General features: G+C 36.6%; 10 protein-coding genes across 10 annotated transcripts; 4 read left to right on the top strand and 6 right to left on the bottom strand.

Annotated features, from left to right (window-relative positions):
• Positions 1–1575: 1575 nt before the first annotated feature.
• RHIMIDRAFT_204099 (putative dynamin-like GTPase Dnm1) lies at positions 1576–4034 on the top strand (the record flags this gene model as incomplete). The annotated part of the gene is made up of 7 exons (XM_023606735.1): positions 1576–1998; positions 2059–2068; positions 2135–2547; positions 2602–2822; positions 2876–3143; positions 3200–3722; positions 3781–4034. The coding sequence occupies 7 exons, from the start codon at positions 1576–1578 to the stop codon at positions 4032–4034; spliced, it is 2112 nt and encodes a 703-aa protein (XP_023464959.1).
• Positions 4035–4094: 60 nt separating this feature from the next.
• On the top strand, positions 4095–5501 carry RHIMIDRAFT_21859 (porphobilinogen deaminase). The gene is made up of 3 exons (XM_023607355.1): positions 4095–4608; positions 4660–4670; positions 4736–5501. Exons 1-3 carry the CDS (start codon positions 4129–4131, stop codon positions 5244–5246), a joined length of 1002 nt encoding a protein of 333 aa, XP_023464958.1. The 5' UTR covers positions 4095–4128; the 3' UTR covers positions 5247–5501.
• On the bottom strand, positions 5395–5692 carry RHIMIDRAFT_204237 (DUF1748-domain-containing protein; the record flags this gene model as incomplete). Its single annotated transcript, XM_023606743.1, has 2 exons — positions 5395–5557; positions 5610–5692. 2 exons carry the CDS (start codon positions 5690–5692, stop codon positions 5395–5397), a joined length of 246 nt encoding a protein of 81 aa, XP_023464957.1.
• A 12-nt stretch (positions 5693–5704) lies between these two features.
• On the bottom strand, positions 5705–7837 carry RHIMIDRAFT_257172 (ABC1-domain-containing protein). The gene is made up of 3 exons (XM_023611254.1): positions 6669–7837; positions 6480–6614; positions 5705–6411 (listed from the first exon to the last, which is right to left on the bottom strand). Exons 1-3 carry the CDS (start codon positions 7648–7650, stop codon positions 5756–5758), a joined length of 1773 nt encoding a protein of 590 aa, XP_023464956.1. The 5' UTR covers positions 7651–7837; the 3' UTR covers positions 5705–5755.
• Positions 7838–8857: 1020 nt separating this feature from the next.
• On the top strand, positions 8858–10957 carry RHIMIDRAFT_21811 (uncharacterized protein). Its single transcript, XM_023607346.1, has 6 exons — positions 8858–9060; positions 9119–9347; positions 9396–9452; positions 9507–9561; positions 9616–9919; positions 9998–10957. Exons 1-6 carry the CDS (start codon positions 8916–8918, stop codon positions 10846–10848), a joined length of 1641 nt encoding a protein of 546 aa, XP_023464955.1. The 5' UTR covers positions 8858–8915; the 3' UTR covers positions 10849–10957.
• A 1-nt stretch (position 10958) lies between these two features.
• Positions 10959–13580, bottom strand: RHIMIDRAFT_238684 (uncharacterized protein; the record flags this gene model as incomplete). The annotated part of the gene is made up of 10 exons (XM_023609018.1): positions 10959–11345; positions 11397–11646; positions 11705–11867; positions 11921–11986; positions 12040–12153; positions 12206–12344; positions 12400–12983; positions 13036–13140; positions 13202–13328; positions 13380–13580. The coding sequence occupies 10 exons, from the start codon at positions 13578–13580 to the stop codon at positions 10959–10961; spliced, it is 2136 nt and encodes a 711-aa protein (XP_023464954.1).
• Positions 13581–15494: 1914 nt separating this feature from the next.
• On the top strand, positions 15495–17097 carry RHIMIDRAFT_238683 (S-adenosyl-L-methionine-dependent methyltransferase; the record flags this gene model as incomplete). The annotated part of the gene is made up of 3 exons (XM_023609017.1): positions 15495–16523; positions 16580–16631; positions 16685–17097. 3 exons carry the CDS (start codon positions 15495–15497, stop codon positions 17095–17097), a joined length of 1494 nt encoding a protein of 497 aa, XP_023464953.1.
• A 601-nt stretch (positions 17098–17698) lies between these two features.
• On the bottom strand, positions 17699–19748 carry RHIMIDRAFT_21762 (Gaa1-domain-containing protein). The gene is made up of 10 exons (XM_023607333.1): positions 19541–19748; positions 19389–19491; positions 19251–19339; positions 19098–19188; positions 18937–19033; positions 18732–18884; positions 18574–18678; positions 18295–18517; positions 18161–18244; positions 17699–18107 (listed from the first exon to the last, which is right to left on the bottom strand). Exons 1-10 carry the CDS (start codon positions 19651–19653, stop codon positions 17924–17926), a joined length of 1242 nt encoding a protein of 413 aa, XP_023464952.1. The 5' UTR covers positions 19654–19748; the 3' UTR covers positions 17699–17923.
• Positions 19749–22113: 2365 nt separating this feature from the next.
• On the bottom strand, positions 22114–23084 carry RHIMIDRAFT_257150 (uncharacterized protein). The gene has a single exon (XM_023611253.1). The coding sequence runs from the start codon at positions 23063–23065 to the stop codon at positions 22280–22282; it is 786 nt and encodes a 261-aa protein (XP_023464951.1). The 5' UTR covers positions 23066–23084; the 3' UTR covers positions 22114–22279.
• Positions 23085–24428: 1344 nt separating this feature from the next.
• Positions 24429–24906, bottom strand: RHIMIDRAFT_257149 (uncharacterized protein). The gene is made up of 2 exons (XM_023611252.1): positions 24702–24906; positions 24429–24625 (listed from the first exon to the last, which is right to left on the bottom strand). The coding sequence occupies exons 1-2, from the start codon at positions 24767–24769 to the stop codon at positions 24511–24513; spliced, it is 183 nt and encodes a 60-aa protein (XP_023464950.1). The 5' UTR covers positions 24770–24906; the 3' UTR covers positions 24429–24510.
• Between the last annotated feature and the right edge of the window lie 2303 nt (positions 24907–27209).

Below are 27209 nucleotides of genomic sequence, written 5' to 3'. Positions count from 1 at the left end.
CATGAAAACCTACATACGCATATATTCATTGATTAGTTTATGATATGAGGAGATAAACCAATACTGATCATGGATCTGGAAAGCGAGTGCAGCATTCAATTAATGATCATTAATTGCTTGCTTGCAGAAGCAAGACAAGCGAGTCAAGTCTAGGCAAAAAGCTGCCTTATTGCAGCTTCTTTTTGCTACTTTGACTCCACCATAGCTTACATTGCGCAAAATATCATGTTGGACCATACTTGACACAACAGCGTCAGGGCGGAGAGGAGCGCTGTTATTTATTTTATTGGTCCAACGAAGCGTCATTGATCTCTCAGAATCGGAGAGTATAGAGGACAGCATAACTCGGTTATATCACTTATGATTCTTTGGAATCTTTTTTATACTATTTTAATCTTTAAGTCAGTACAAAGAGAATTTTGAAAAAAAAAAGGAGCGTATGTACGTCATTGCAATTCCAATTGTGACTCTCTGCTCTTTGTAATAATATTGAGAGTACCACTAGAAAGCTTATAACCGCATCCGAGATTAGAGTGGAGGTTGTAATATTGTCGAATGAATAGTTTACCTTGGAAGCATAAGAATACAACAAGCTGGAATAGGTCTTTTTATGAAAAGAGAAAAGAAATAGATTCGTAGAAAAAGGGGAAATTGGCTCTTTATATGCAAGAATAAATGTTGTCAACCAATTACATATCAGATATGACACGTTATTAACTACTACAAACTACAGACACCATGAACCAATGTTGTGGGCTTAGTAATAATATCTTGGCTTGTGTACGAAATAGATACTGAGTATATTACGTCAAAGGGTGTAATCATCTTTGATATATACGCAGAAATACGACAGGGTTAATTAAGCAACAAATTCGTTTATAAACTCCAAAAAAAGAGGAACTTGCTCCAGACGATTACATTAATGCGTTTACTGAAGACCGATTTGACAGCACTTCTTGAGCCAACTCGGGATGGATCTCGAATATGCTCGGTGAAATTCAATTAGCTATACCATTCATTATTATTATTATGAATATATATCTGCTCTCTACTTTCTTCTTTGCAGAACCATGTTTACTCATGACAATTAAATTCGTACAATGTTGCCAGCTTTCATCATAATTTTTCCAAGAGCAAGCCTCGCATTTGACATGCTCAATGTACTGGTCATCTCTCATCTTCAAGACTGCCTTACGCATTTGCTTTGCAAAAGACAGAAGATGCTTGACATCAACTTCAGACTACTGAAAACCAGCAAAAGGTGGAATCGCAGTATCAGTTGTCACATTCATGTGTATACACTTTTTCTAAAAAGATATATCGCGCTGACTTGTCGCTTTTTCGTATAAATTGTATTATAAAAACTGCAAAAATGCGACTTTACTTTCTGAAAAGACTGTATCTCGTAGCAGATATAGAGAGTTTGACAAGCGGACTTTATCAAGTGCGGACTAAAAATGTATGTGCTCCCTTTTTTTAATTTTTTTTCAGTAAGTTGTAATTTCTGCCCTGCTCCTCGCCACACCTTTTTACACACACACCTTTTTGCGTTGTATTTCAGAATAGACAACAAAAATGTCCAACCTGATTGAGCTAATGAATAAGCTGCAAACAGTGGCTGCTTCTGTGGGCGCAGACAACTCGCTTGATTTACCTCTTATTATCGTCGTTGGTTCTCAATCCTCTGGTAAATCCTCTGTCCTGGAGACATTTGTTCAACGTGACTTTTTACCGAGAGGAAGTGGCATTGTGACAAGGAGACCATTGGTACTTCAATTAGTGACATTACATCAGCCTTCGGCTTTAGAATATGGTGAATTCTTACACATCAAGGATAAAAAGTTTTATGAATTCAGTGAAATTCGTGAAGAGATTGAACGCGAGACAAGTCGTTTGGCAGGCGCCAACAAGGGTATCTCCAAAATGCCTATTCATCTTCGTATCTATTCTCCCAAAGTACTCAACTTGACCCTGGTGGACTTGCCGGGGTTGACAAAGGTTAGGGCATACGCAGAATAAATATACATGATGTTCTTACCTTCCTTTGCTTTCATATAGATTCCTATAGGTAATTTATATAAAAATGTAAAGAAAAAGAGAGGAAGAAAAAAATAACAACTCCTAAAAAATTCAGGGGATCAACCAAGTGATATAGAGCAACAAATACGCAGCTTAGTGATGGATTATATATCAAACCCAAACAGTATCATCTTGGCTGTTACACCTGCCAATTCAGATCTTGTCAATTCCGATAGTTTGAAACTAGCCAGACAAGTGGACCCAGATGGTAAAAGGACGATCGGTGTGCTCACAAAATTAGACTTGATGGATGCTGGTACACATGCTCTGGATATATTGGCAGGAAAGGCCTATCCTTTAAAGTTGGGATTTATTGGTGTAGTAAATCGAAGTCAACAGGATATCTTGACAAATAAGCCTATGCATCTAGCACTTGAAGCTGAAAATGAGTTCTTTAGACAGCATCCAGCTTATCGCAGCATTGCGCCTCGATGTGGAACACAGTATTTAAACAAGCAACTGAACCAGGTATTTCCGAAAAAAAAAATAAAGGAAAAAAAAGAGTCTAATCTATGGGTGTAGATCTTGTTGGCTCATATTAAAGAAAAACTACCAGAACTGAGGACGAGGTTGAGTAGTTTGATTACTGAAAAGCAACAAGAGTTGGCACAGTATGGCGAATCGACGAGAGCAGCGGAGCCAATACAGAGAGGGCCACTTGTTTTAAGATTACTGACCAAATTTGCTAATGACTTTGTTGCTGCTATTGATGGAACATCATCTGAAATGTCTACCAAAGAGTTGTAAGTGAAAGTTTGATAGATATATAGATCATGTGCTTATATTATACATGTAGATGTGGTGGTGCACGAATTTATTATATATTCAACAGCATATTCAAACAATCATTAGAAGCTATACCCCCTTGCTCCAATCTATCCGACCATGATATTCGTACTGCCATTCGAAATTCAACAGGTCCTCGTCCTTCGCTGTTTGTACCCGAATTAGCATTTGACTTGCTAGTCAGGCCACAGATTAAACTATTGGAAGCACCTAGTCTAAGGTGTGTAGAAATGGTCTATGAAGAACTGATGAAAGTTTGTCATAATTCAGATACAATGGTATGTGTGTGTATGAAGTAGAAAAACAAAACAAAAAAATACTTATATGAATATAGGAACTATTAAGATACCCAAGACTCCATCAAAAATTAATAGAAGTTGTTTCGGAACTATTACGAGAAAGATTGGGTCCAACTGTTACCTATGTTGAAAGCTTGATCGCTATTGAAAGAGCATACATCAATACCAACCATCCTGACTTCTTGGGAGCAGCTGGAGCTATGGCTAATTTGGAGCAGGAAACAAGAAAGAAAAAGAAGATAGAGGCATTGAAACGTCGTCAGCAATTATTAGAATCAAAGCAAAAAGCTGATTTGATTGCTGCTCATGAGTCTGTTGCCGTGGGAGTTGACCAGGAAAATAGCGTCTCATCTAGAGAATCATTATTGAATTATTTCTTTGGATCCAACAAAAATGAAAAACCAGCCACAGGATTACAAGAGATGATGACCAAGGCGCAGTCTGCACCCTTTGTGTCGGTGAATAGCATGATGCAGAATGAGATTATTAAGAAATTGGAACAGACATCATTAGAAGAGGAAGCAACAGATAGAGAAGAATTAGAGACACAATTGATCCGTATGTTAAATTCGTTCTATTTATATATTTTAATAACTCACATTGTATTGTTATATAGGCACTCTTATTAATAGCTATTTCAACATTGTACGAAAAAATATTCAAGACCTGGTGCCTAAATCTATCATGCATCTACTTGTCAACCATTCTCGAGAATCAGTACAGAATAGACTTGTATCAGCCTTGTATAAAGAAGAATGCTTTAATGAATTACTTCAAGAAGACGAAATGATCTCCCGTGAAAGAGAAAGATGTAAAACGATGCTGAATGTTTATAAACAAGCTTTTGACTTGATCAAGAACTCAATGTGAAACAAGTGATTTGAGTTTAAAAATAAATAAAAAAAGTATATTTCAAGGGGCCTTTTCCCTCTCTTTTTTTTCTCTCTCTAATAATAATAATAATATGGCCTCAACAACTGAAAGAAATAATGTCTCAAAGAAAAGTTTTGTCATTGGCACTCGTAAATCTCAACTTGCTCTAGTTCAAACACATATGGTGCGTGATGCACTTCAAGCCTTATATCCAGATCATGAGTTTACCATTGAAGCCATGTCAACTCTGGGAGATAACATTCTGGATAAAGCTTTAAGCAAAATTGGTGAAAAGGCCTTGTTTACTAAAGAGTTAGAAGTTGCATTGGCCAATAACAAGGTTGATTTTGTTGTTCATTGTCTAAAGGATCTACCAACCATGTTACCACCCGGCATGACCTTGGGTGCTATTATGGAACGTGAAGATCCTAGTGATGCACTTGTATTGAACGAACGAAACAAAGGAAAGACAATTAAGGATTTACCATCAGGATCTGTTATTGGCACAAGCTCCCTTCGAAGAGTAGCTCAGTTAAAGCGTAGATACCCTCATTTGGAGTTTAAGGATGTGGTAAGTAAAGAAAAGAGTAATATAGAAAATAGAACTAATACCATTTTATAGAGAGGAAACTTGTAAGCCAAATGACATTACGAAAGAAAATGACCCAAAGATACTAATGTATTTTTCTCAATGTTAGAAACACACGATTAGCCAAATTGGATGACGAGAATGGACCATTCAGCGGTATCGTTTTAGCTGTAGCAGGCCTTGTACGTTTGAATTTAGGAAACCGCATTTCACAAGTACTACCGCCTTCAGACTCCCTTCACGCTGTTTCTCAAGGTGCACTCGCTATTGAATGTAGAGAAGGAGATGATGATACAATTGCCATGTTGCAACCCTTAAATCATGCCGATACCAGAATCACTTGTTTAGCAGAGCGTGCTCTCATGCGTAAATTGGAAGGTGGTTGCAGTGTGCCTATTGGTGTTAACACAAGACTGGAAAACAATACACTTTGGTTACATGGCTTAGTGGCCAGTCTTGATGGACAACATGTAGTAGAGCATCAAGATAAAGTGAGCCTTGAAGAGGCAAAGACTCAGGAAGCAAAGGAAGCATTAGCAGAGACATTGGGTCGTTCAGTTGCAGAAACTTTACTGAAAAATGGAGCAGACAAAATTTTAGAGGAATTGGCTCATAAATAAAACTATTCATGTCAATAAAATGTATGGCGATTTGTCAAGTTTAAAAGAAACACTGTAACTATACTAAATCTATTGCTGCGCATAACAAAGAAAAGTGTAAATTGTCAAAAAGTGATAGATTAAAATGCCGACTTCCTCCCCTTTTTTATTAGTGTGATGTTCTTTTATCATTTGTAGTTGATCCTCTGTTTATAAAATATGAAGAGTGATTTAAATAAAGTACAGTCATATCAAACACCCATTCGCCAAATCCAAGGTATTTTTCGACATAGCTTCTTATAGTTTTATTCTCTATTTTATCTGTCGCGGCACTATTAAAAAAGAGTTAAAAGAGAGAAAGAAAGCTGTTAAAAAAAATATTACTGAAGTCCAGTAGATCGCTTAATTCCAGCAAGGAAAGCAGAGATTAACAAGGCGTCAAAAGTGTAATGAATGAGTTTAGACATTTATATATAAAAAAGAAAAAGAAAAAGAAAAAGAGAGAAAGGGAAATTATTTATTATTTTATTCTACAATAAAAAGAGAGACATCTTTTGAATCCATTTTGTCGTAAATTGATAAAACCACAAGGCATAAGCTAAAGACTCATATTGCCACCAAGCTTTAAATAATTCACTCAAAAGATTAAATCTAAATCCCATCATTCTTATTTTGTCTATAATAATCTTTTTGGTATCCAGCCATACTGCTTTAGCACAATAAGTGCCCATGATCACATAAGTATTACGCTCATCATATGTATCATTCAATCTTTCATCCACGTGACGTAAAAGGTCATTTGTTTTTAAAAGTAATAACACTGGACGAGGCAGTTTACCCAGGATATCAGCCACTTCTACCAATCTCTCAATAGCTCCTTCAGATAGTCTGCCCACTTCTTGCTCTGTCCTAACCGAGCTTAGATCTGATTGATTTATCTTGTCCCATTCTCTACCAGTGAGCATACATGCAAATAGCTGATATCCTTCTGTGCCTGCAACATTGTATGAGTACTTGCGAATGCCTACTTCATCTCCCTTGATTAACGATGTCCATAAATGTGCATAGTCTGTCCTGAGTTCATGACTGAGTTCTCGATATAAGCCATGATCGAGCAAGACAAGATCAAAATTGTACTTGGAGCGCTTTGGATACTTGGATGGTCTAACAAACACATTTCCAGGATCTGTTTTTTTTTTTTTTTTTTTTTTTTACAATGAGTATTCTATATATGCCTTAATTTCTTTTTCTTACGTGGATCACAGTGAACAAATCCATGAATAAATATCATTTCAGAAAATACACGGGTCAACTCTTCTGATACCTCTTTAGGATCAATTTGATGTTGCTTCATATACTCCAGATCATCAATCCTAGACCCTACAATAACTAATAAAAATCATGATTAAAACCAACTTCACAAACATGCTGCTATCCCCCTACACTCCATGCACATAATTCTCCTCTTTGCCCAAATCACTTTAGGAACAACAAGAGCGAATCGTTTCTGTAAGCAATCTTGAAAGAAATTATCTTGAACTCGCTGTGAATTTTTCGCTTCATGAACAAAATCTAACTCCTTTGGCAGAGACTCTCTCATCTCATCTGCCAACCAACCGAACCCAAAGTCAGGGAATACTTTTTTTACAATCTCAAGAATGAATGAGACTGTTTCCATATCGATTTGACAGTAATCGTCCAAGTAGGGATGTTGAAGTTTTACGGCTACCCATCGATCATCATCGTCGTTCTCTCCAAGTCCTTGTTCTTCCATGACCTCTTTTTTGAGCTTTGCTCGATGTACTTGTGCCAGTGAGGCAACACCAATGGGTGACCAGTCAAATTCTTCAAATATATCTTCAACAGGTAACCCATAGTCTGAAATAAAGAGTGCCTTGATATCTTCAGGAGGTGTAGCATCACAACGATCCTGTAACACAGCCATTGTTTGACACCACTCGTTTGGCAAGAGATACTGCATGACTGAGATATGCTGACCGAGCTTTACATAGATGCCGCCCAGTCGTTGAATGGCTGCTAGCACTCTTTCGGCTGAGCGCTGATGGCATTGCTTTTTGGCAGACTCCAATTCTGCTTCAGACTCATAGTTCTTTGAAAGTGTGCGGTGATAGTCATAGGCTACTTGTGCTCCTACTGCACCTGCTATACTGCAGCGTTCCAACGCAGTGACGACATGCCGAAACTGATCGTTTGTCTGGTAAAGAGCAGTGCCACCGATGCCTACTGTGCTCGCAGTAACCAAGGTAAACAGTCCTGCACCTTGAAGCACTTTCCGAAACAGGCGTGGTTTGTTGTTGTTAATAGAAGCTATTGTTGTTGTGTTCGATACATGTCTACGTAATAAAAAGGGAGATCGCTGGACGATGGGGCAAGATCTAATCAATATTGATCGACCTCTGTTCATCAATAAAAAAATAAATAAAAAAGATAGAGAAATAGAGAAAATAAATGAGCACAGGTAATCACAATTGTCGCTATTTTAATCATAGTCTACAGGGCTACAAAAAAAAGACACAAGCCTTTACAGACAAACCATATGTGTCTCTTTTTATTCTATATACTTTGTAAATGCAGAATGTAAAGTATAAGAGAAACATAAAGATAATAAATAATTATTGCCTCTATTTATCATTCTTTAAAGAAGGAAAGCATAGATTGCAGTTTACAGTAGAGACAAGATGAGCCTTATCTCTTTTTTTTTTTTCGTTTATATTTGATTTTATAAAAAAAAAAAAAGGCGGACTGAGCCAACATTGCCGTCTGGGACAGCAGAGAAGTTAGCTACCTAAGGCAAGCCCTTGGGTGCCTTTTATCTGGTAAGCTTTCAGTGGATTGTCCCTTCGAACAGCGGTGACCAGATTAAGATATGGTTGCAAGTATGTCTGCAAATGTCCCATCTAAGCCTAGCGTACAAGCTGCTGCCCAACCCTGCTCAGCAGATTAGCTCTTTTCTGAACAAAGTGCATAGCCGGAACCTAGACAGAACAGAACGTATAGGAATAAACGTGATGAGATACAAGCGAGAGAGAGAGAGAAAAGAGAGTGTGTGGAGTGTGTGTGTGTGTTTGTGTGCAAAAAAAGTTTGAAGATTGTAAAGAAAATAAACCACGTAAATACTGTAAAAGAAGCACATTGCAATCTGATGATGAACACCAACTTACAAATGTCTTGCTTCAAATTAGCTTCAAACTGTTAATTTTAGGAAATAGTAAAAAGTTAATGGGCATAACAATTACTATTTGGTGTAAAAGAAAAAGAAAAGAGAAAAAAAGGAATTGTTCTGCTATTTATAGTCTGCACTCTAGTGAGGGAGCGTATTCCAAATGATTTATTCACGTGCCTGCTGCACTGTTTGCTTTTAAAAATAAGCTATTACAAAAAACGCGCAAGATGCTTAACTTGTCTTATTGTGTGAATTTATACGTCTCTTTCTTTTTCTTTGTTTCATATCAATAATAAAGTTTTCCTTCTTTCTGAACCTCTTTTATTTATAAGCATTATTATCACTAAAGGGATAGTTTCATATACGCTTCACAAACATATATATACACATACATACATTAGTGCATATATTTCTTCTACAAACATATGCAAATTTAAATTCAGTACCACAGAATTTCACTTATTCAAGCTCTCTCTCTTTCTTTTTTTACTGCAATATTCATTCAAATGCCAAAGATAAAATGCATACTAGAATCACACCACAAAATACCAATTCCTATTCTTGAAATCCTCGTAGGTAATTTACCTCAGGTATCAAGTACTATTAAGGAAGTCGTAGAAGAGGCAGTAGAAGAGCCAAAAGAAGAAACAGGTATAGACATGTATATATACATTGTCATGAACATATAGACTCATAAACAGATCCTTAGATGGTTGGGACAAAGACTGGAGTTGGGGAGCAGAAGAAGATTCAACGTCGAATCGTACAGAACTTACAACCCGATCTCCTTCTCCCAATATACTCTCAAAGGACTATCTTATATCCTCCTCTGGTGACGGTCGAACACTCGTTTTAGCATATAGAACAAAGTTTATTGTTGTTCAGGTGAACAGCGAAGGCGAATATTCAGCCATAGGTCAAAACTTAGGAAGCAGTGGGTAACGTATCATCATCCATTTGTTTTACCATCACTCATTCCCTTATAGTGAACTCATCACGTCCGTATTATGCTTACCACTCTTTGTACCTTCAACACGGTCAACGTAAGGATATACATATAAGCTGATCACCATTTCCTCCTGATAATTATCTACTAGTCAAAATTATGTCATGTGTGGATATAATACCGGATGGATTCGAGTATTCTCGGAGGTATTCTACATAGTGTCCGATAAAAGAAAAAGAAAGACTCATCTCTTGACATAGTCTGGTGTTCTTTTAACAGAGCAGCAATTAGAAACAACCCCTGTGCTGACGATAAAGATGAGAACGCCACCTCCAACTTTCAAAGTGCCGGCTCATTCACAACTCAAAGAGGATGAAGATATTACGATACTGTTTGAAGGAAATAGAGTAGTGAGTATTGATGGCCAGAGCTTGTGGTTAGTACTGAGAGTATGTGATGGACAACGAGAAAGTGGCATTGATGCATCTCGAATGCACACTGCATTTCAGTACAAGAAATGGGAACTTCAGCATCAGGACCAAGTAAAGGATATTGTTAGTTTAGGCAAGTATAAACATTCTCTTTCTCCCTCTATGTGTGTGTGTATATATATTTTGTGGCATCATTAACAGGTAATTCAAGGCCCTTCACCTACACATTCGTGGATACCAAAGTTTTCTAATTCAAACACAACCCTCACACACGCTTTACTTGACGCAAGCACAAGATACATTGCTGTTGGAGCTTATCCCATGCTTTCTTATTATGCCACTGCTGATTCTTCCAGCTCATTGTCAGCTGCATCTATGGCAACCTATGTCATGTCACGAGTGACATCGCCTGTCTTCTCCTTTGCCAAGTCCTGGTGGGGTTCATCAGCTAACAACACGGCAAATCAAAAGCGAGCAGGCACACCCTACGTGCCCAACATACCACACCCTCCTACAAACATTGAGCCAGCTACGCCTATTCCAGCTGTTCTGGTGGCTAATGATTCATTCCGTCAGATAAACCAAATCTACATGGGCCCACCTTCCACAAGTTCGCAGAGACACACATTGGCAGCAACAAGCGATGCCCTAGGCAGAGTGATACTATGGGATGTGTTGGAAGGAGAGATGATACGAATGTGGAAAGGTGTGAGAGATGCTACGTGTGGTTGGGTCGAGGTCTTTGAACACGAGCTTTATCAGCAGCCATTACCGTCTGGAGTGCCAAAGGTCTTACAATTCTTGGTCATTCATTCGTCAAAAAGAGGCATCCTCAAGATATTTCAAATGAGACATGGGAAACAAGTAGGTGCCTTTCATGTCGGCCCTGGTTGGCAGCTAATCTCTTGTGCAAGAGAGCCGCTTGGAAGCAGCATGGTTAGCATAGATAGAAGAAAAAAGGCTAAAGGTACCGAGAGATGCGAGTATGGCTTGCTCTCAAATTGCTTACTTGTTGGTCCTGACGGCGATGTCCGAAAGATCAAAGTGACGTTGAAGGCTTAAATATGTATACATTTTGAATCAACTTTTGGAACTATTCCTTATTACTAATAACTTGCTTAATAATAATAAAAAAATATCTGAATGAAAAATACAGGAAAGTAGATGACTTTTTATTTTTTGCCAAGTAGCATTGCCCTAAAGTCATCATTGCTCTTGGGTTCCGCAGTTACAGTAGCTGGAGGTTCGGTTTCTTGAGCTGGTTTGTGATCTCGTGACATTCTTGATGGTCCTAAAGCGATTGATTTTCCTCTGCGTGCTGGTCGTGGCGCTCTACCGCGACTACTGCCTTGTGGTTGTATTTTTGTTCTCTTTACCGTTTCCTGGTCTATATCTTCTGTGGATGCTTTTCTTTTGAGGCTACTGCTGGCTTCTGTCTGTACTTGATCATTGTCCTCTTCAATACCAAGCAACTCCTTCTGTCCTTCAACTTTTTTAAAGGAAGCTTGCTTTTCTTTTTGCTTTTGCTTTTGGTGTGTACGGTGCAGGCCCTTTTTTCTCTATTTGAATGTTAATTCTATGTCTAGATATCAATTCAAAGGGTGTCTTACCTTGTGCTCTTGTTCTTTCATCTCTTTTGTTTGTCTTCTCTGTTCTTGCCCGGCGTACTGTGCTTGCCACTCGCTTGCCAACGCTTTTGTCTTTTGATGGATACGGACGAGAGCATCTTCATGGGTCGTCAGTGTTCCAAACTCATGTTCCATTTCATTCCATACATCAATGAGCCTCGTAGGGTTGTCTATTCGTTTAACGATAGCCTTTTTGAATAAAGATTCACACTTGTGGTAGTTGCCCAGGTTGCTGTATAGTAAAACACATGTTAGTATGGCTCTAATCAACGATTTTCTTTAGGCCATACCGCTCAAAGTTTATATACTGAATCCATGCTTCTGTATCACGGCCACGCCTAACTACGACACTTTCCCATAGCTCTCTTGCTTTATCAGCATCACCGAGTCTAGCTGAAATGCGTGCATAAAATTTTTCTATACGATAATATGGATCTCCCGATTTAGGGAAAGCTACATCAAGAAGGTCAATTACTTTTTCCAAGCCATAGTTTTTGTATATATACCCTCGTCGACATAGGCCAAGCTTTCTTCAAAAGCAACACGCAAATCCATAACAGCATTGTCGTCAACTATTATGTTAATTATTAGTTATTGATACTTTAGGTATGGTCCATTAGCTTACGGTCATCCCAGTCAATTCGTCGTCTGTAATAATCACATTTAGCCAAGAGAACGGCAACTAAATCCTCTACACTAGCCAAGAGCGGTTGAAAAGATAAAGCCTTGTCAAATATTTCTAAAAATATTATTACATTAACTAACAAGCATACTCATATGTCATAGCTTACCGTTTATCTCCTTTGGTTCGCCCCCTCTTGTTTCTATAAGCCTAGCCAAGTGTGCCCAAAGTGCACCAGACCATGGACAGTTTCGAACAGATCGCCTACAGATATGTTCAAGGAAGGACTGTACTCTGGCTTTTTCGATCTTTAATAAAACAGTAAGCTTTTCTGGACCTATTGTTATTCTTATTTTAACTTACTAAAAACATGATATAGTCATTCCATAAGCCAGGGTCCGTGCAATAAATCAGGATGGCTCTTTCATACAAACAGCGAATATTATTCAACGAAAACTTGTTCTTTGCAGCCTTTTCATTTTCGATATATTCATAAAACGTGTCGAGTGCGTATCCATCTGTGACTAATTTCTGTTCAAAGACATCTCGTTCATCTGCTGCCACCTTGGTTGCTGCATAGATTTTGTTGGCCTCCACCATATTTGACTCATAGTTTGCATTATCCCAGGCTGTGATGTAAGTTGAGTAAGCATTAAATGTTTCTTCGCAATCAATGTGTAAGACATCCAATCTATCTAAATATATTTTCTTTACTCTTGCTATTTGTTCAGGTTTTTTGAACTTATTCATCACATCAGTTTCAAACTGGGCATACAATCTCCATATTTCCTGACTGCGCTTAACATGAAAGGTTGTTGCACTGACGGCCTTTAACAAATCCTCTCGTGTCGTTTCAATCAACTCTTCGTCTTCCTTATCCATAGTTTCAAATGACTTGTAAAACTTTTCCATGATAAATTCGGTATACGACTTCCAAATATCGATGGCTAACAGAAGCATATGTATAAGAAAGTTATTCATTACATAATGTAATCTTACAGAAATAATCTCTTTCGGCTTCTTCGTAAAGACGTCGTAACTTCTGTTCCCCTTCTTCGGTCGTAGCTTCTTTCTTTGTATCATTAATCCAATCGAGCCACAAACCTGTTTATAGAATTTAGGCTTTAGTTCTCTTGTGAGATTGCAACGCGTTTATTTTGTTTACTTTCTGATAATGGATATACATCATGCATAGTCCATCTAGCATCTTCCAATTGCTCTGGTAGATCTGCCTGCTTTAACAAATCAATCAGCTGGATGTGTAATTCATATTGTGTATTGTCTTGTCCTAACTTTAATCAAGGTGGTTAGCCAATCTTTTCTCCTTTTTTTGTTCTTTTTACTTTTTCAATTATGTCTGGTATTTGATCCAATGCCTCAAGTGTCTTTTGAGATTCTTCCATTTGTTTTGTTTCTTCCATAGGATCTTGTGTGTCGTTTAAATCATCAAGCAAGATATCTGCATCATTTTGAGCAGCTTCTGTAGCTTCATTATTTTCAATGGGCTGTAGTAGTTCTTCGGACGTCTCCATTGGTGTTGACATTATATAAAATAATAATAAAAAAAAAAAAATGTGTTCCTTTATAGTGACGCGCGCGTATATGTGTGCAGTGCACTTGCGGATAAAGGGACTTTCAGTAGCTCCCTTGGCCAATAGAAATTTAGTTTTTTACTTGCTTGTCTTTTATCATCAGAAGAGGGCAATAGCACCTGCCTAAATGCTTGTACATATATTTTAATAAAAGGAAATGATCCATATTTTCTTTTCGAGGTCTTTACAAAGGCTTTAAATACAACTTTTGTTAAAAAAAGGAGGGGGCTAAGTTATTATTTTGGATAAAGACGAATAAAATAGCCTTATAATATGGTATAACAGCTTCACCTCTCGTCCGTATGACTTTAAACATGCGCTTCTTCGTGTCGATTTGGAATATCCTTTTATGTAACCTCGGAGCTAAAGGAGATTGGTCAAAACACGCATGCACTTGACGGATGAATACGAACTACAGTTCGATGGTAAAGCTCTCCCTTTTATGCAAGCTGTTGTCACTTGATCAATACTAGTCAGTTTCTCTGAACTAAATATAGACCTCAAAAGAATGTCCTTTGTATCTTTATTATTACTTTATCAGTATAATGCTTTATGAATATTCTGCATAGTACGAACACTAGTTCGGTGTGACTGCAAGCCCACAGATATACCAAGATACTTATACTCCCCTCATTGAAAGCTGACATTATATAAACTTGCAGTGGACTGAACTAATTCGTGTTACATGTATGCTCAGGGTAAACTGGGATCATAATAAAAACTGTTCATTGTCGTCATTCTTTGTTTGTTTACAGCTAATAATGATTAAACATAAGGACTATCAATTGAACAAAAAAAAACCCCTTTCTCCTTTATTACCACTTTTTTTAAAGTGCTGACTATATGGTTCTAGATTTACAACTAAAGAAAGTAATTCATTGAGAATAACAAATCGGTACCCGGTCAGATCGTAAAGTCGTCAATTTAATAGGGCCATTAAATACAAATTAGTGCATTAATCTCCACTATTACCATATTTGAACTCTGACCAAAGGAGTTATGAGCCGAGAGAGAATAGCTCCGAGTTGGACTAGAATTAACAAGGTATTGACTGTATTGGTTTAAAGAACACGAATTTGTCATTCATAGACCCTGCTATGTTATTCATCATCCAAACATATCGTTTGATTAAAGATCGGCAAGTACAACCTCGCTCAGCAGTGAGTGTAGTAGTTGATTAAATGAGCTGCAAGAAAGACAATCGCTTTATGCGTGTAACGCATGTGGCTAACGTACAAGCATATTCCAATTTTCAACCCTATTTTCTTTTTCAAAAGTGTCTTGAGAACGTCAAGGATCAATTGAATCAACAATGCCCTCTTTATTTACCAACAAAGAAAAGTGTATTCGAAGAGCTCACTTTTATGTGTCAGTGTGTATGCATTTCCATAAAAGTAAATCATCTCCCTTTGCACGGTCGTGAACACAAAAACTTGTCGGATACTTGTCTAAACTTGATATAATCATTTCGTCTTTTATTCATTAAAGTTTAACAAAGATCAACTGATATTAAAGATGTATTTTTATTTGTTGCATACTTTACAAAGGAGAGAGGGAAATAATGACGTGAGGGGAATACACCGAAAAAGAAAGAAAGACTCTCCCTTTGATTCATTCTCTTTTTCTCTCCCCCCAAAAATACCCCCTTTGTTTTCATTTAATTATTGACATGTAATAAAAATAGGGGAAAATGAAATAATTCTGATTTATGTGTATTTTTTTATATATAAATAGCCTCACCTTTTTTTTTTTTTTGCAAAACTTTCTCTCGACCAGACACACATTTACTTTTTTTTCTCTCTTTTTTTTTCAATGCTTATTGTTCAAAATACCTTTTTCGAAAACCCGACATTCATAAAGAAAATAATGAAGAAGAAATCTTCTAAATACAATGCTCGCCCACTATGTACTTCAGATATAGTCTCTATTCCATTAAAAGAACAATACCCAATTCACGCTGCCACTAGAGTCGCCACAGCCTACTCTTTTACGAATGAACCACCTAAACGAACCAAGACTTACAATCAACCCAGCCTTCATCATAGCAAATCTCAATCAAGCATAAATCGAAACAAAGTCGCCCTTTCTTTGTCTTCTTCTTCTTCCACTTCTTCCTCAGGCTCAACTGTGATCCCTACTCCTTCACATTCAACACCATCCATCAAGCAGTACAAGAAGCGACCTTTGAGTTCAGAAATTATTTTAAGAATTATGGATCAGCGTCTGCTGCAATATCAACATCAGAAGCAACTCGAGGCAGCCTCGTCCGCCGCACAATTGAAGAGATCCTCTTCTCTATGCCTCGGTTTACAGCAACCGCGTGCCAACAAAATGACGTCAAAGCCAATTGCACGACGAGCAAGCACGCGACAGCTACAAGAGACTATACTCAAAAAGCCCAGCAAACACACATTACCTAAGCTCTACAGTCAGCAACAAACAGCATTGATCACAGAATGGCCCTACGTATTGACTGAAGACAATGCCGAGCAGGATCGTATGGTGTCACAACATTACTTACTACGTACGGCCTTTGGTTCCGACTTTTGCGCGCCTACTCGGCCTCAACTTGAGAAGGGTATCATCGTATTAGATATTGGCTGTGGATCTGGTACCTGGACTATGGAAATGAGTACTGCCTTTCCTAAATCAACTTTTATTGGCATCGACAAAAACGCCTACTTCCCCAAGGACATCAAGCCACGGAATTGCCATTTCCGTACATGTGATACACTTCATCCACAGCAGTTGTCTCTGCCATTCCCGGACAACAGTATCGACTACATCTTCCAGAGGGACCTGAACTGGGGCTTGAACGCTCAGATGTGGCAACCACTATTACAAGAATACTTTCGTATATTGAAACCAGGAGGATGGATTGAATTTGTTGAATCTGTAAGTATATATCCTGGAAGGGAGAGTTCATTTTATCTCACACTACACATGAATAGGATCTCGAAACTCAAAGTAGCTCGGAAAAGGAATGCCATTTGAATGATAAACGTATGTTTTCTGTTTTTTCCAAATTTATTTTACTGACCCGAATCTATATTTAGTAATCTCGGGATTATGCATGCGACAACAAGATCCTTACGCCGTCCATAGGTTACCGACCATGCTTTCAATCAATGGCTTTCATCAAGTAGACACCATCACACAGTCCTTTCCGCTTGGCTGGGGAATGTCTCACGCTGGTACTTCAGATAGATCAGAAATATCTACTCTGGCGGATAGTGCTTCCACTGTCGAACAGAAAGAAGAAGGTTCTAAATGCTCAGAATTTGCTCGCGCTATGTCAAGTCAATACCTCGACTTGTTGAAATCCTTACGTCCTTGGCTCTCTCTCGTCATGAACCTCAACCATGAAAAGTATGACAACTATATTGCTGGCTTGCCAGCAGAGTGGTCTCGTGCAAAAACTTTTGTAAACTGGCACTGTGTCATTGCCCAAAAACCCAATTATACATAAACTCGAGTAAAATTGTAAATAAATGTCATTGTTTGTTCATATTGTAAAACTTGTATTATGTTGATGATTTGCTAAACACCAGAGCGATCATGCTCATGTTAATTGGCCAATAGACAATACATATAAAAGTCAGGAACCATGAATGAACAACTTGATAATCAAAGAGGAGTGTGCACAAAAAGGTCATTAAAGGAGTATTCGTATACACGCTATATATGCATGCTAAGACAGGAGGAGACAGTAGTGCCAGGATTAAGGTTTGAGCGCACTTTGAGGACCAATTTACAGATGGCCGGATCAGGCTATAAGGTATTAAAATAAGGAGAGCAGTGGCAACACCTAATGTAAAGTTCAGGAGAGACACAGTGGCGATGACAAGGGCGCTTTCGGCAAGACAGAATGATTTAAGTATGGTTCCGTCGTGTTCAGGAGAGTTGCTTCTGGAGATCCATAAAACTAAAAACAAGATGGTTATGCTAGAAATAATAAGAGACAGGACAAATTGCAGATAAATCGACTTTATAATGTGTATAGGTCAGTGTACAAGTTCCTTCAATTCATCCTTTTTTTTACCTGATCTGTCAAGGTTTGGCCAAAATAGCCTCGACTCAATGATGGCTGTATGATACCAAAGATGAGAATACCAACTGCATGCGTGATGGTTAGAACAGTGATGGCAAATAAATGATGGTACGTCTTGGTTGAATACGCAGGTAAGAGGCTTTTATCCTTTTCTGATACGTTGAATGTTACTGGAATAGTGCCTAAATGGTAAAGAACTAGAGAGTAAGCATTTGGTTAAGGGTAATATAGAACAGATTAGGGTCTATCTTGTATTATATGATGAAAAGGATATTTGATATATGAATGCACAAGCAAACAAAATAGCAGGCGGCATGTATTGGCTGATGGACACATAACGATGAGGTGAGGGCAGCAGATAGAAAAAAAATGATTGATGAAAATGTTCCAACAAGTTATTTAAGCTGCGAAACGTGGATTCCACTAGTCTATCCAAGAAAGTGTGAGGAGAAGATGACATGCCTGTTACTCAAGTACCAACCTTCCGATACGACCAAATCCGAATAGATTATTTAGATGAGTCGATCCCACAATACCATAAATAGTAACAGCATCTATCCTATATCTTCACTGTATGTTAGGTTTGGGCTCTCACTCTTTATAATCACGCAAAACCTTAGATAAAGACCGGCGTCACTTGAAGGATGTCCAAACACCAAGTATTTCATGCTCTGTAACATATAGAATAAGGAACGAAAATACGTGCCATACTTGTGATTAGCGAATGGATAACTTGTATCATCATGAAGTGTCACTGATATAGGTGGACTTATTCTCTCCGCAACTGCCACAATGGTATTGATCAAGTCCAGGTTTGGTAGCTGGCCGTTCACTCCTTCTACAAGATGCATTAGACCAATGCGCATTTATTAACTTCTTTAATATCCCCCTTACCAAAAAAGATACCAAGTGTTTCATAATCTTGTGTACCAGGGAAATCGAGATTGATGACACCCTGAATCGCTCCAGACCTGGGCATTACAATAGCTGATATTTCATCTATTTAAATAGATCAGCTATACATATATTATAGACATTTCAACAAGAGTTACCTTTTTTGTCAATACCATGATACGCATTCAACCACGCCTGTGTTCCTACTTTGCCTTGGTCTGTTATCAACAAGATGATGTCCTTTGCCCAATATACATTTCGTTTAAACAATCTTGCTAGAGATAATAGTGCTGCAATACCATTGGTGTTAACTATAGACTGCTCATTAGAACACGGCTCGCTTGGTACTCATCAATCGTTTACATTCTCCTGTCCTTGAGATCCATGATGCGCTGAGAATCAATGCCTCTTTACCATCACTTCTTGGAGCTTTATGTATGGCGAATATATTGGTGCCTTTCTGATGTTTTCTTATTATTAGCTCATTCAACTATCTATTATCGTATCCCCCCTCCTTGTCTTACTGCATTATGTCCAACGGTATCCATATCAAATCGTTGTATGGCCGATACAAACCCTGATTGTCTAAACTCTTCGTGTATGAACTGTGCTCGTCTAGTTCCAGTAGAAGTGAGCAATTGGCGTTTAAATATCAAAGCATATTTTTTTTTCCTTACGTCTCGCTATCCTTGTCTTGAATTCCAATCAACTTTTGCACGTAATCCTCTGCGGTTCGAATGTCATTGTATCCATATTCAACATTAGCCTGTGACTTTACGTTAACTCTTTGACTGCAATATATTTATATATGTTACCTGTCCAGGAAGAAGCGCATTTTCAGATATATAGGTGCCTTTGTTGTACTTTTCATGTGGCAAAACAAGTATCCAAATAGTTCCAGCAAAGAATAATAAGAATCTATGTTCCTCTTAATCATGATATCACAACTTATACTGTAGATAGTTACGTTATAATAGGCGTTATTCTCTGTAGAAAGCGCAATATTCGCGCTTGTTTTTCAAGATCAACAGTTTTGCCATCTTTTGTTAGCCATTTTTCCTTTAATTTTGATACCAGCATGGGATGATCAGCAATAAAGCAAACAACCTGTTGCACTCTCTCCTCCTTTTTTCGTAATGATTTAGAACGCCGACCAAAACACAATGGTAACTTACAGTTAATGTTTTCTCATCTCAGTATTTATTCTACTGTACTTTTTGCCGCGACAAAGAGCTATTTCAGTATTGTGGGTACCACTGGAAGTGTCGGCAGGGTGTCCGATGTTACGGAACTAGGACATAACTGTGAAGTCTGCACTGAATGTTGTACATTTATTCTTCTTCTCTTTATTTCGCGTATTTGACAAGAAAGAATAAGAGTTACGCGTTTCTTAAGTCTTGATTAGATATTGATTATGATTTTAGATATTTCTGTAGATTATATTAGGATATATGATACCTCCCATATCAGCTCAATTGATTACACTCTTGAGTTAAACTCTGCCCGCTATTGGATACTTCGTGAAAATTAATGATACTTTTGAATTAACAACAGTCTTGTTAATGTCATTTTTTCTTAATTTATTTTTAAAGATATACGTATACCGATTCATCCAAATGTTGAAGCTTTCATACAAGCTAAAAAACAGCAAAAATATGAAAGTCTATAGGAAATTTTTGGGGGAAGTTTCAATAAAAATTTGTGTATATATCTGTAGAAACATGTAAAAACCTATAGAGAAATCTACGGGTTTATACTTTCAAAGAGTACAAAGTGATAGTACCTATAAGAAGATACGAAATATAAGCATTGATTTCCCTCTTCTCTTTCTGATAGGGAGCTTTACTATCTTTGATCTGTCTATATTCTTTTATTTTCTGTTACTACAAGGCTAAACAATCGCATTTGATTCTTTTGAATAAAGTTGTCCTTTCACGTTTTTTTCTCTTTGGTACATATACATACACCCATCTACCCAGATGTTGAACTCTTTATACAAAACAAAAAGCAAACAAAGCACGAAAGCCTTCAGAAGACGCTAGAAATAAATAACAACAGTTTTTACAAAGAGGTATGCATTATATCTATATGTATCTGAAAAAGGTACATACAAGTACAGAATAACTTTAGTTGTCAACAGGAGTAAAACGAAAAGATACTTCTGAAGAAAAAAAAGCAAAGAGTACCGCAAAAAGAGCTAGGGTAGCCACCTCCACTAACACGGAAGGCCTGGTATACAAGTCGTGCGGCAATGTCGACTACACATCAGTCAGCAGCAAAGAATGCCCTAATTACAATTTTACTTTAAATGAGCTGATCAAAAGAAACTTCGGTGACAGTTATCAAAGATACACCATCTCTCTTCCTTTGAAATCGTTCTTGACTGTAGAAAAGGAAGATGAGTTTGTTCTGCCACTACAAAAAATCAAGCTTCTTTCTGGCTTTTTACGAAAAGTGGTCTTTAAAGCGCAAATCTTCATTAATTATTACATCTTGAAGTATCACCAGAACTTACCAAATGAAACATTTCCACAGAACTTTTGGTACTCCTTGTTTAGTGTGGTTTATGAAAACTTGTCTATCGAAATGCTTCAGTCAAAGTATGCGCACATCCTTCACCTTGCTGATACATGGCGAGAGCTTAATAGCCTTGATGGTGTAAACTTGACAATGGCAAAAGAAGGCCTGACCAACTATGGCCAAGTACTGTCGACAGCATGCGAAGCCATTGCTACATCATACAACAGCTACTATATTGAAAACTTTCAAAATATTGTTACAAACCACTTCATCTTCATGATCAAAACAGCTTTTTCCGTAAGTGAGAAGCTAAAAAATATGTTCTACATGCTACGCAAATTAGCACTAATTACATAAATATATAGGGTATGGAACTAGGTATAAACGAATATAATACCTCGAAGGTATACAAAAGCAACATTCATTTAATATCGATAGCCGTATAATAAAATATCACTTTTTCTATAGACATGTAACAGCTGCTTGGAGAGCAACTTGCAAAATCTCAGGTGTGGAAGCGGCGAAGATGAATGCAAGATCCATCAAGTATTAATTTGTAAAAGATATAATATTTTTTGGAATCGTGATGTAATGGCCGCTAAGAACATGTTTACCATTGCTGAATCCATCTGGAACGGCACTGGTCGCCCTAATGTCTTCCAGCAACAAAGCGCCACCTCCAATGTGGTTACCGCGTCTCACTCCGGTGGGGCGCTGGCTTAAAGATTCTATAGGTAAAAAGAGCAATTTATTTTCCTTTTGTATCTGAATCTCTTTTTATATTTCATCCAAAAAAGGTAAGTTAAATATTTGAAAAGTAATTTTGATTCGCCCAAAAAAAACTAACATTGTCTGAATTTAAAATGCGAGTACTGTACTGTATTTTAAGTGAACCCTTTATCAAACGTCTTCGTTATATTCAGCAAAAATTTTCAGATAGTTAACTATCATCCCTAATACATAATACTTTCACATTTTTCCTTTAATCCCAAAAGGACTTTTCATTCCTTCTCACTGCGATCTGACCCGGGCAGTACAGCATGAGGATGCTATGTGCTCATCGATCATTAAAAACTATTATCAAATAAATCATTCCTAATCGTATAATGGGTCAAAGGATCAATTCTTCCTTTGTAATATTCTATTCATGTTTATTTACAAAAGTGATACTAATAGTACAAAATTTCTACTCAAAAGTCTTGGAGAAGCTAGGACGAGCCTTGATGCGTTCATAATAAGCCTTGAGAGAAGGACGATTTTCAAATACTTGCTCAGGCTTTCGTACAAGATTTGAACGGAAGAGATAAGGTGTGAAGTGAACGTCAGCAATGGAGTACTGTCCAAAAAGATAATCACCATTGGATTTTAAAAGAGATTCTGCTTTGTTAAGAAACTCTGTTGCTGATTGCCAAAGTTGCTTGTTTAATGCAAACATGTTCTCGGGGTTGCCGCCAGTATAGTATGATAATAGTCCCTTGGTTTCATTGATTTGCTTATCGTAAAGATCAGTGTGTTCAGGTGCTTCTTTTTTGTAAGATTCCCAAGCGTCAATACGACCTTGAAGAAAGGAGACGATGATGTCCTTCTTGGCACCAAGCTCTTCTTTGCTTCCAGAAGTGAAAAACAATGGGTTACCTACATCTGCCTTTTCGTGCATCTCCTTCAAGAATGCGTCGATTTCAGTCTTCTTTTGAGAAATAGATAAAGTATTTCCAGTTAAGGAGTCAAGATATTTGATGATAGATGTTGTATCATCATAATATTTTTTCTCGCCACTCTCTTCTTCAACTTCTAATGTAGGAACAGTGTGTTTAGGATTTATCTTCAAGTAGCTAGGAGCAAAGTTTTCGGCTTTTGAGAGGTCTACTTCAATTTGCTTCACATTGGGAATATTGAGTTCATGAATAGCTACGCGAGGAGCAGCAGCCCAGAGAGATAGCTTGAAGGTATAAAGAGTTAAATTGGGAGACATGATTTTAAATGTTTTGCTTGATAAAAGAAAAAGATATACTAATTATCATTTCCTGCATTTGCTATTTTTATACCTTTCAAATCTCAAGGATTACATAACACAATTAAATAACCGCCAGCATTAGTCATTGCTGAGTCAATCTAAAATAAGCAGGCCGCGTCAAAAGAGGATTCTGCTTACATCTTTTTTTTTTTTCTTTTCAAAATGATGTCGCACTAAGGATATTTATTGTTTGATCTGACAGTCAAGTTTTTAAAGCTTGATCCTCTTACCTATAAGGCTCCTTTTGATGATGGTTACTCATGCTTAGGCGCTTGGTTCAGGATGGACAAACACTGTATCTTTTGTAAGGGTATGGGTTACCTTGTGAAGATTGTCAGTCTCTCCAATCTGAGAGGCGCTCATGCTTTGTGTGCCAAAGTCAAGGTCATACTGTCTGCAATTACCCCAAAGATTACAAACACATTCAATAAAATATTTATTTTCATACAATTAAAAAGGATAGTAGTATTGTATTTGGTAACTTTAAAGGAATATCACTGCCTACAATATTCATCTCGTGTATAATCTGGCTTTCTGAATTTTCTAATGTTCTTTAACAGGGATGAATATACATGTATATACTAAATTCTGATTAACCCGAATATTAATGAATAAAGAATAACGTATTGTTCATTTTATACTTACCGAGGCGTTAAGGAATGAACTGCCATTATAGACAGCGGAATAAGTCCAGGAGCACCGTTAGTCTTCTGATAGCCTTTTGAAGGAGGGAGGACTTTCATTGTCATGTTTTGATTTGTAAACAAAGATATTATATACATTTAATGCACTGTTCACATCGCGATTCCCCGCCTTACCATAAGATTCACACTTGAGGACAGCATGTACTCTTCGCTTAAATCCAGAAACAAAGAAATTGCTCACTTTTTTCATTTTATACTTGTTTCAGATCTGGCTCGTTAAGCCCTCGTCAACATAAACAAATTCGGTCCCCTCCCCATTAGATTGTTTGCATTTTCGTTTGATTTCTTCAGTAATACGTCTAGTAGGTGCAGCTCGTTTTCATTTCATACTTGAACAAAAAAAAAACCATTTCCGAACGCAATGGCTCACTTCCGTTAAGAGGAGGAAGGGAGGTCAGTAGGAGGTAGAGGTACATGTTTGCTTTTGTTTGGGGTTTGATTTTTAGTGCCAACTGTGCTTGACTTGTCATACTTCTTGCTGTTGTCAAAGAGTCTTTTAACAAGTTCTTGAGTTCCTTTTTGCTTGTTGATATACGTTTTGAACTTTAGCTTTTGTGGCCTATGCCATACACAGCGTTGTTAAAATACGTACCATGTAAGAGAGCGATATTACTTCTTTTTTTTTAAAAAAAAAAAAGAGTATATCATTTAGAAAACACGGCTTTACTTGTCTTTTTCAGAAAAAAGATCTTATACAAACTACTTTACATATTTGCTTTTTTTCAAAAAAGGTGAAAGCAGCGGCGTAACAAATTTCTTGGTGGAGAGGTCTTCTTTACAGCGAGGAGAGGTAGACGAGCCGTTTTCATTTAAACTAAAGAAAAAAGGGCAAATATTAATCCTAGTATTAAGCAGCAGCATAGTACTCTAAATAGAACAGTAGTACTTACAAGTTTATAGTTGCTTGAGGCATATATTCTTTTGCTCCTTCTTCGTTAAACATCAAAATATTCGCCATTCTTTTTGCTTTTGCAACGCTCTTCTTTGCAAGCTTAGAGACAATAATAAATCGTTATTGTTGCTGTATTCCGCTTTGTGATTGTAAAAAAGCTATTGAGTCGACAACTTTCGAAATAGATTCTTTATTAAGAAGAGCTAAATATTATTAAAATAAGATGTGTGTGCATTTTATATGGGAGATTGAATGTTGTCAGTATGATAAATGTGGCCAATGTGATTATTTATGCTTATATTATTATTGTTATACTAGTAGCTACTATTGTTATTATTATTATTATTGTGATATTATGTATAGAATTTAAAAGGACGATGAAATATAATCAAATTCAGCACAGGTAGTTTATTGATGAAGATTAACAATTAGATAATAGCTCGTCTTATATATTTTTCGTTTTACTACAGAATGCATCTTCATAAAAAATATGCAGCTTATATCGTAATTCACTCTCTTTGATACTTTGACAACATATTCAGTCAGGATCGTAATATGAGTTTATTAGGTGTTGTATACCTAGTTGAACCTTCGAGTGGCATTTATACCATTCTCAGCGCGTATTCACTAAAATATTAAATGTCGATACGACAATTATAAGCTATTCTTACCAGATGCAATAGAGGAATGTAAAGTAGAATGTATGCTCTACTGTAACATTATACTCGAGTTATTATAATGATTATCTCATCAAACGCGACGATTGTTAATCATTTATAAGCTTTGCTTGTTATTCTAAATTATTATCTTGTGATGGGTTATGTCTTGTTAGGCTGCCTTATATATAAGAGTTTAAAGTAGGATTTAAAGAGATTTGGAAACGTTAAGTCTTGTAAAATTTAGATATTCTTGTACGAGTAGGTTGCTTGTTTGTGGCCACCAGATCTTTGTCAGACCAATCAAGTAAATCAAAAGATGAAAGATAAAATAAAGATAAGTCTTTAAAACTTGTATAAAAGTAAATAAGAAAAGAATATAAAAGGATGAGTGATTGAGTAGTTATTTTACTACTTATTTCAATACTGGGTTTACTGTTTTTTATTTCATAAAAATAAGAGGATATCTATGTACTGTTGAAATGTTATGGATAATGATAAAAAAAAAAAGATCTTTTGAGGCCTGCGTTATACAAAATATTAATTATAGTGTTATTCTCCTTTGAAGTTGTAAGGGTTGTTGTTAATATAGAGAGTCTCCTTGAGATTTTATAAGTTTAGGTACTTGAAGTGACCACGAGATCTTTTAAAGTTGATCAAACTGTAAAGTATAAAGTAAAATAAAAGATAAAAAGAAGAGATCAGGAACTTTTATAACCAAAAAGGCTGCCTGTTTATTGTATAAGATAGTGTAAAAAGGTTAGATTTGGGTAAAGGCTTGAATGTAATTTAAGTTATATATGAGTTTCTGTCGCGTGCTCACCAGATCTTAATAGATCAAAAGAAATAACTTGCGTTATATAAGAATAAAAGTAAAGATAAAAATGAATCCTGCTGATACGAGGCTTCAAGGTAAGCGTATTGGTAGTTAGGAGGTTTAAAAGAAAAGTAAAAGTATAAAAGAGTAATAAAAAGTACTTTAAAATACAAAACGTATTAGAAAGTAAAAGTCTTTAAATAAAAGAATATAAAGATGAGTGAGTTATACTGAGAACAGAACTAACTGATCACTAACTGATAACTAACTTTTTTATTTAAAAAATATTGAATGTATTTATACTAAAATAATTTAAAATTCACTTGTTTGAACTTCATGAGGAACATGAACTTCATACAAGTCGTGAAGTTCGTCTGCCTCATGAAGTTCATCCGTTTCAACTCCGCTATTGTTACTGTAAATTTTGGTTTAATATATAGGTTGGTTTATAGTTTGGGTTGATTTAGTTAATTTAAAAGGTTGTTAATTGTATATGTTGTTGAATATGTTGATAATATGTCGTTATGTGACCACCAGATCTTCTTGTAAGATCAGATAAGATTGCAAGATAATAATTTCTTGTGATAAACTTGTAGAGATACAATGAAGTTTTAATTGCTTCAAGGGACTTGTATTTACTTGAGATAATAGTATCAGAGGTTTACTTTGAGCACAGAATAAAGTTTATTGATAAAAATAAAGTAAATAAAAAGTAAAGTGAACAAGGGGAATAACCAGAGGCTATTTATACTGTTTCTGATATGGATATTTGAGTTTCATTTGATGAATCGAAGTTCACTTCATAAGTTGAAGTTTGTTTGGTATGTTTCCATTTTCGGTAATTGGTGTAACAAAAGATATTTGAGCTTTTTCCTTACAACTGCTTGTATTGAATTTTTTTGAGAGAGTCTTGGGTTTATATACTGTTACTGGGTGTTAGTAAGGGAAAAAGTGTTAGTAGTAAGGTTAAAAATAAGTTTTATATGTAGAATTTGGTATTGTAGTGACCACCAGATCTTATTATAAGATCAAT

The sequence above is a fragment of the Rhizopus microsporus genome, assembly GCF_002708625.1.
Source record: "Rhizopus microsporus ATCC 52813 unplaced genomic scaffold scaffold_11, whole genome shotgun sequence".
Classification (NCBI taxonomy): Eukaryota; Fungi; Mucoromycota; class Mucoromycetes; order Mucorales; family Rhizopodaceae; genus Rhizopus; species Rhizopus microsporus.
Note: the sequence above shows the minus strand (reverse complement) of the source record. Positions and strands in the feature narration are given on the sequence as shown.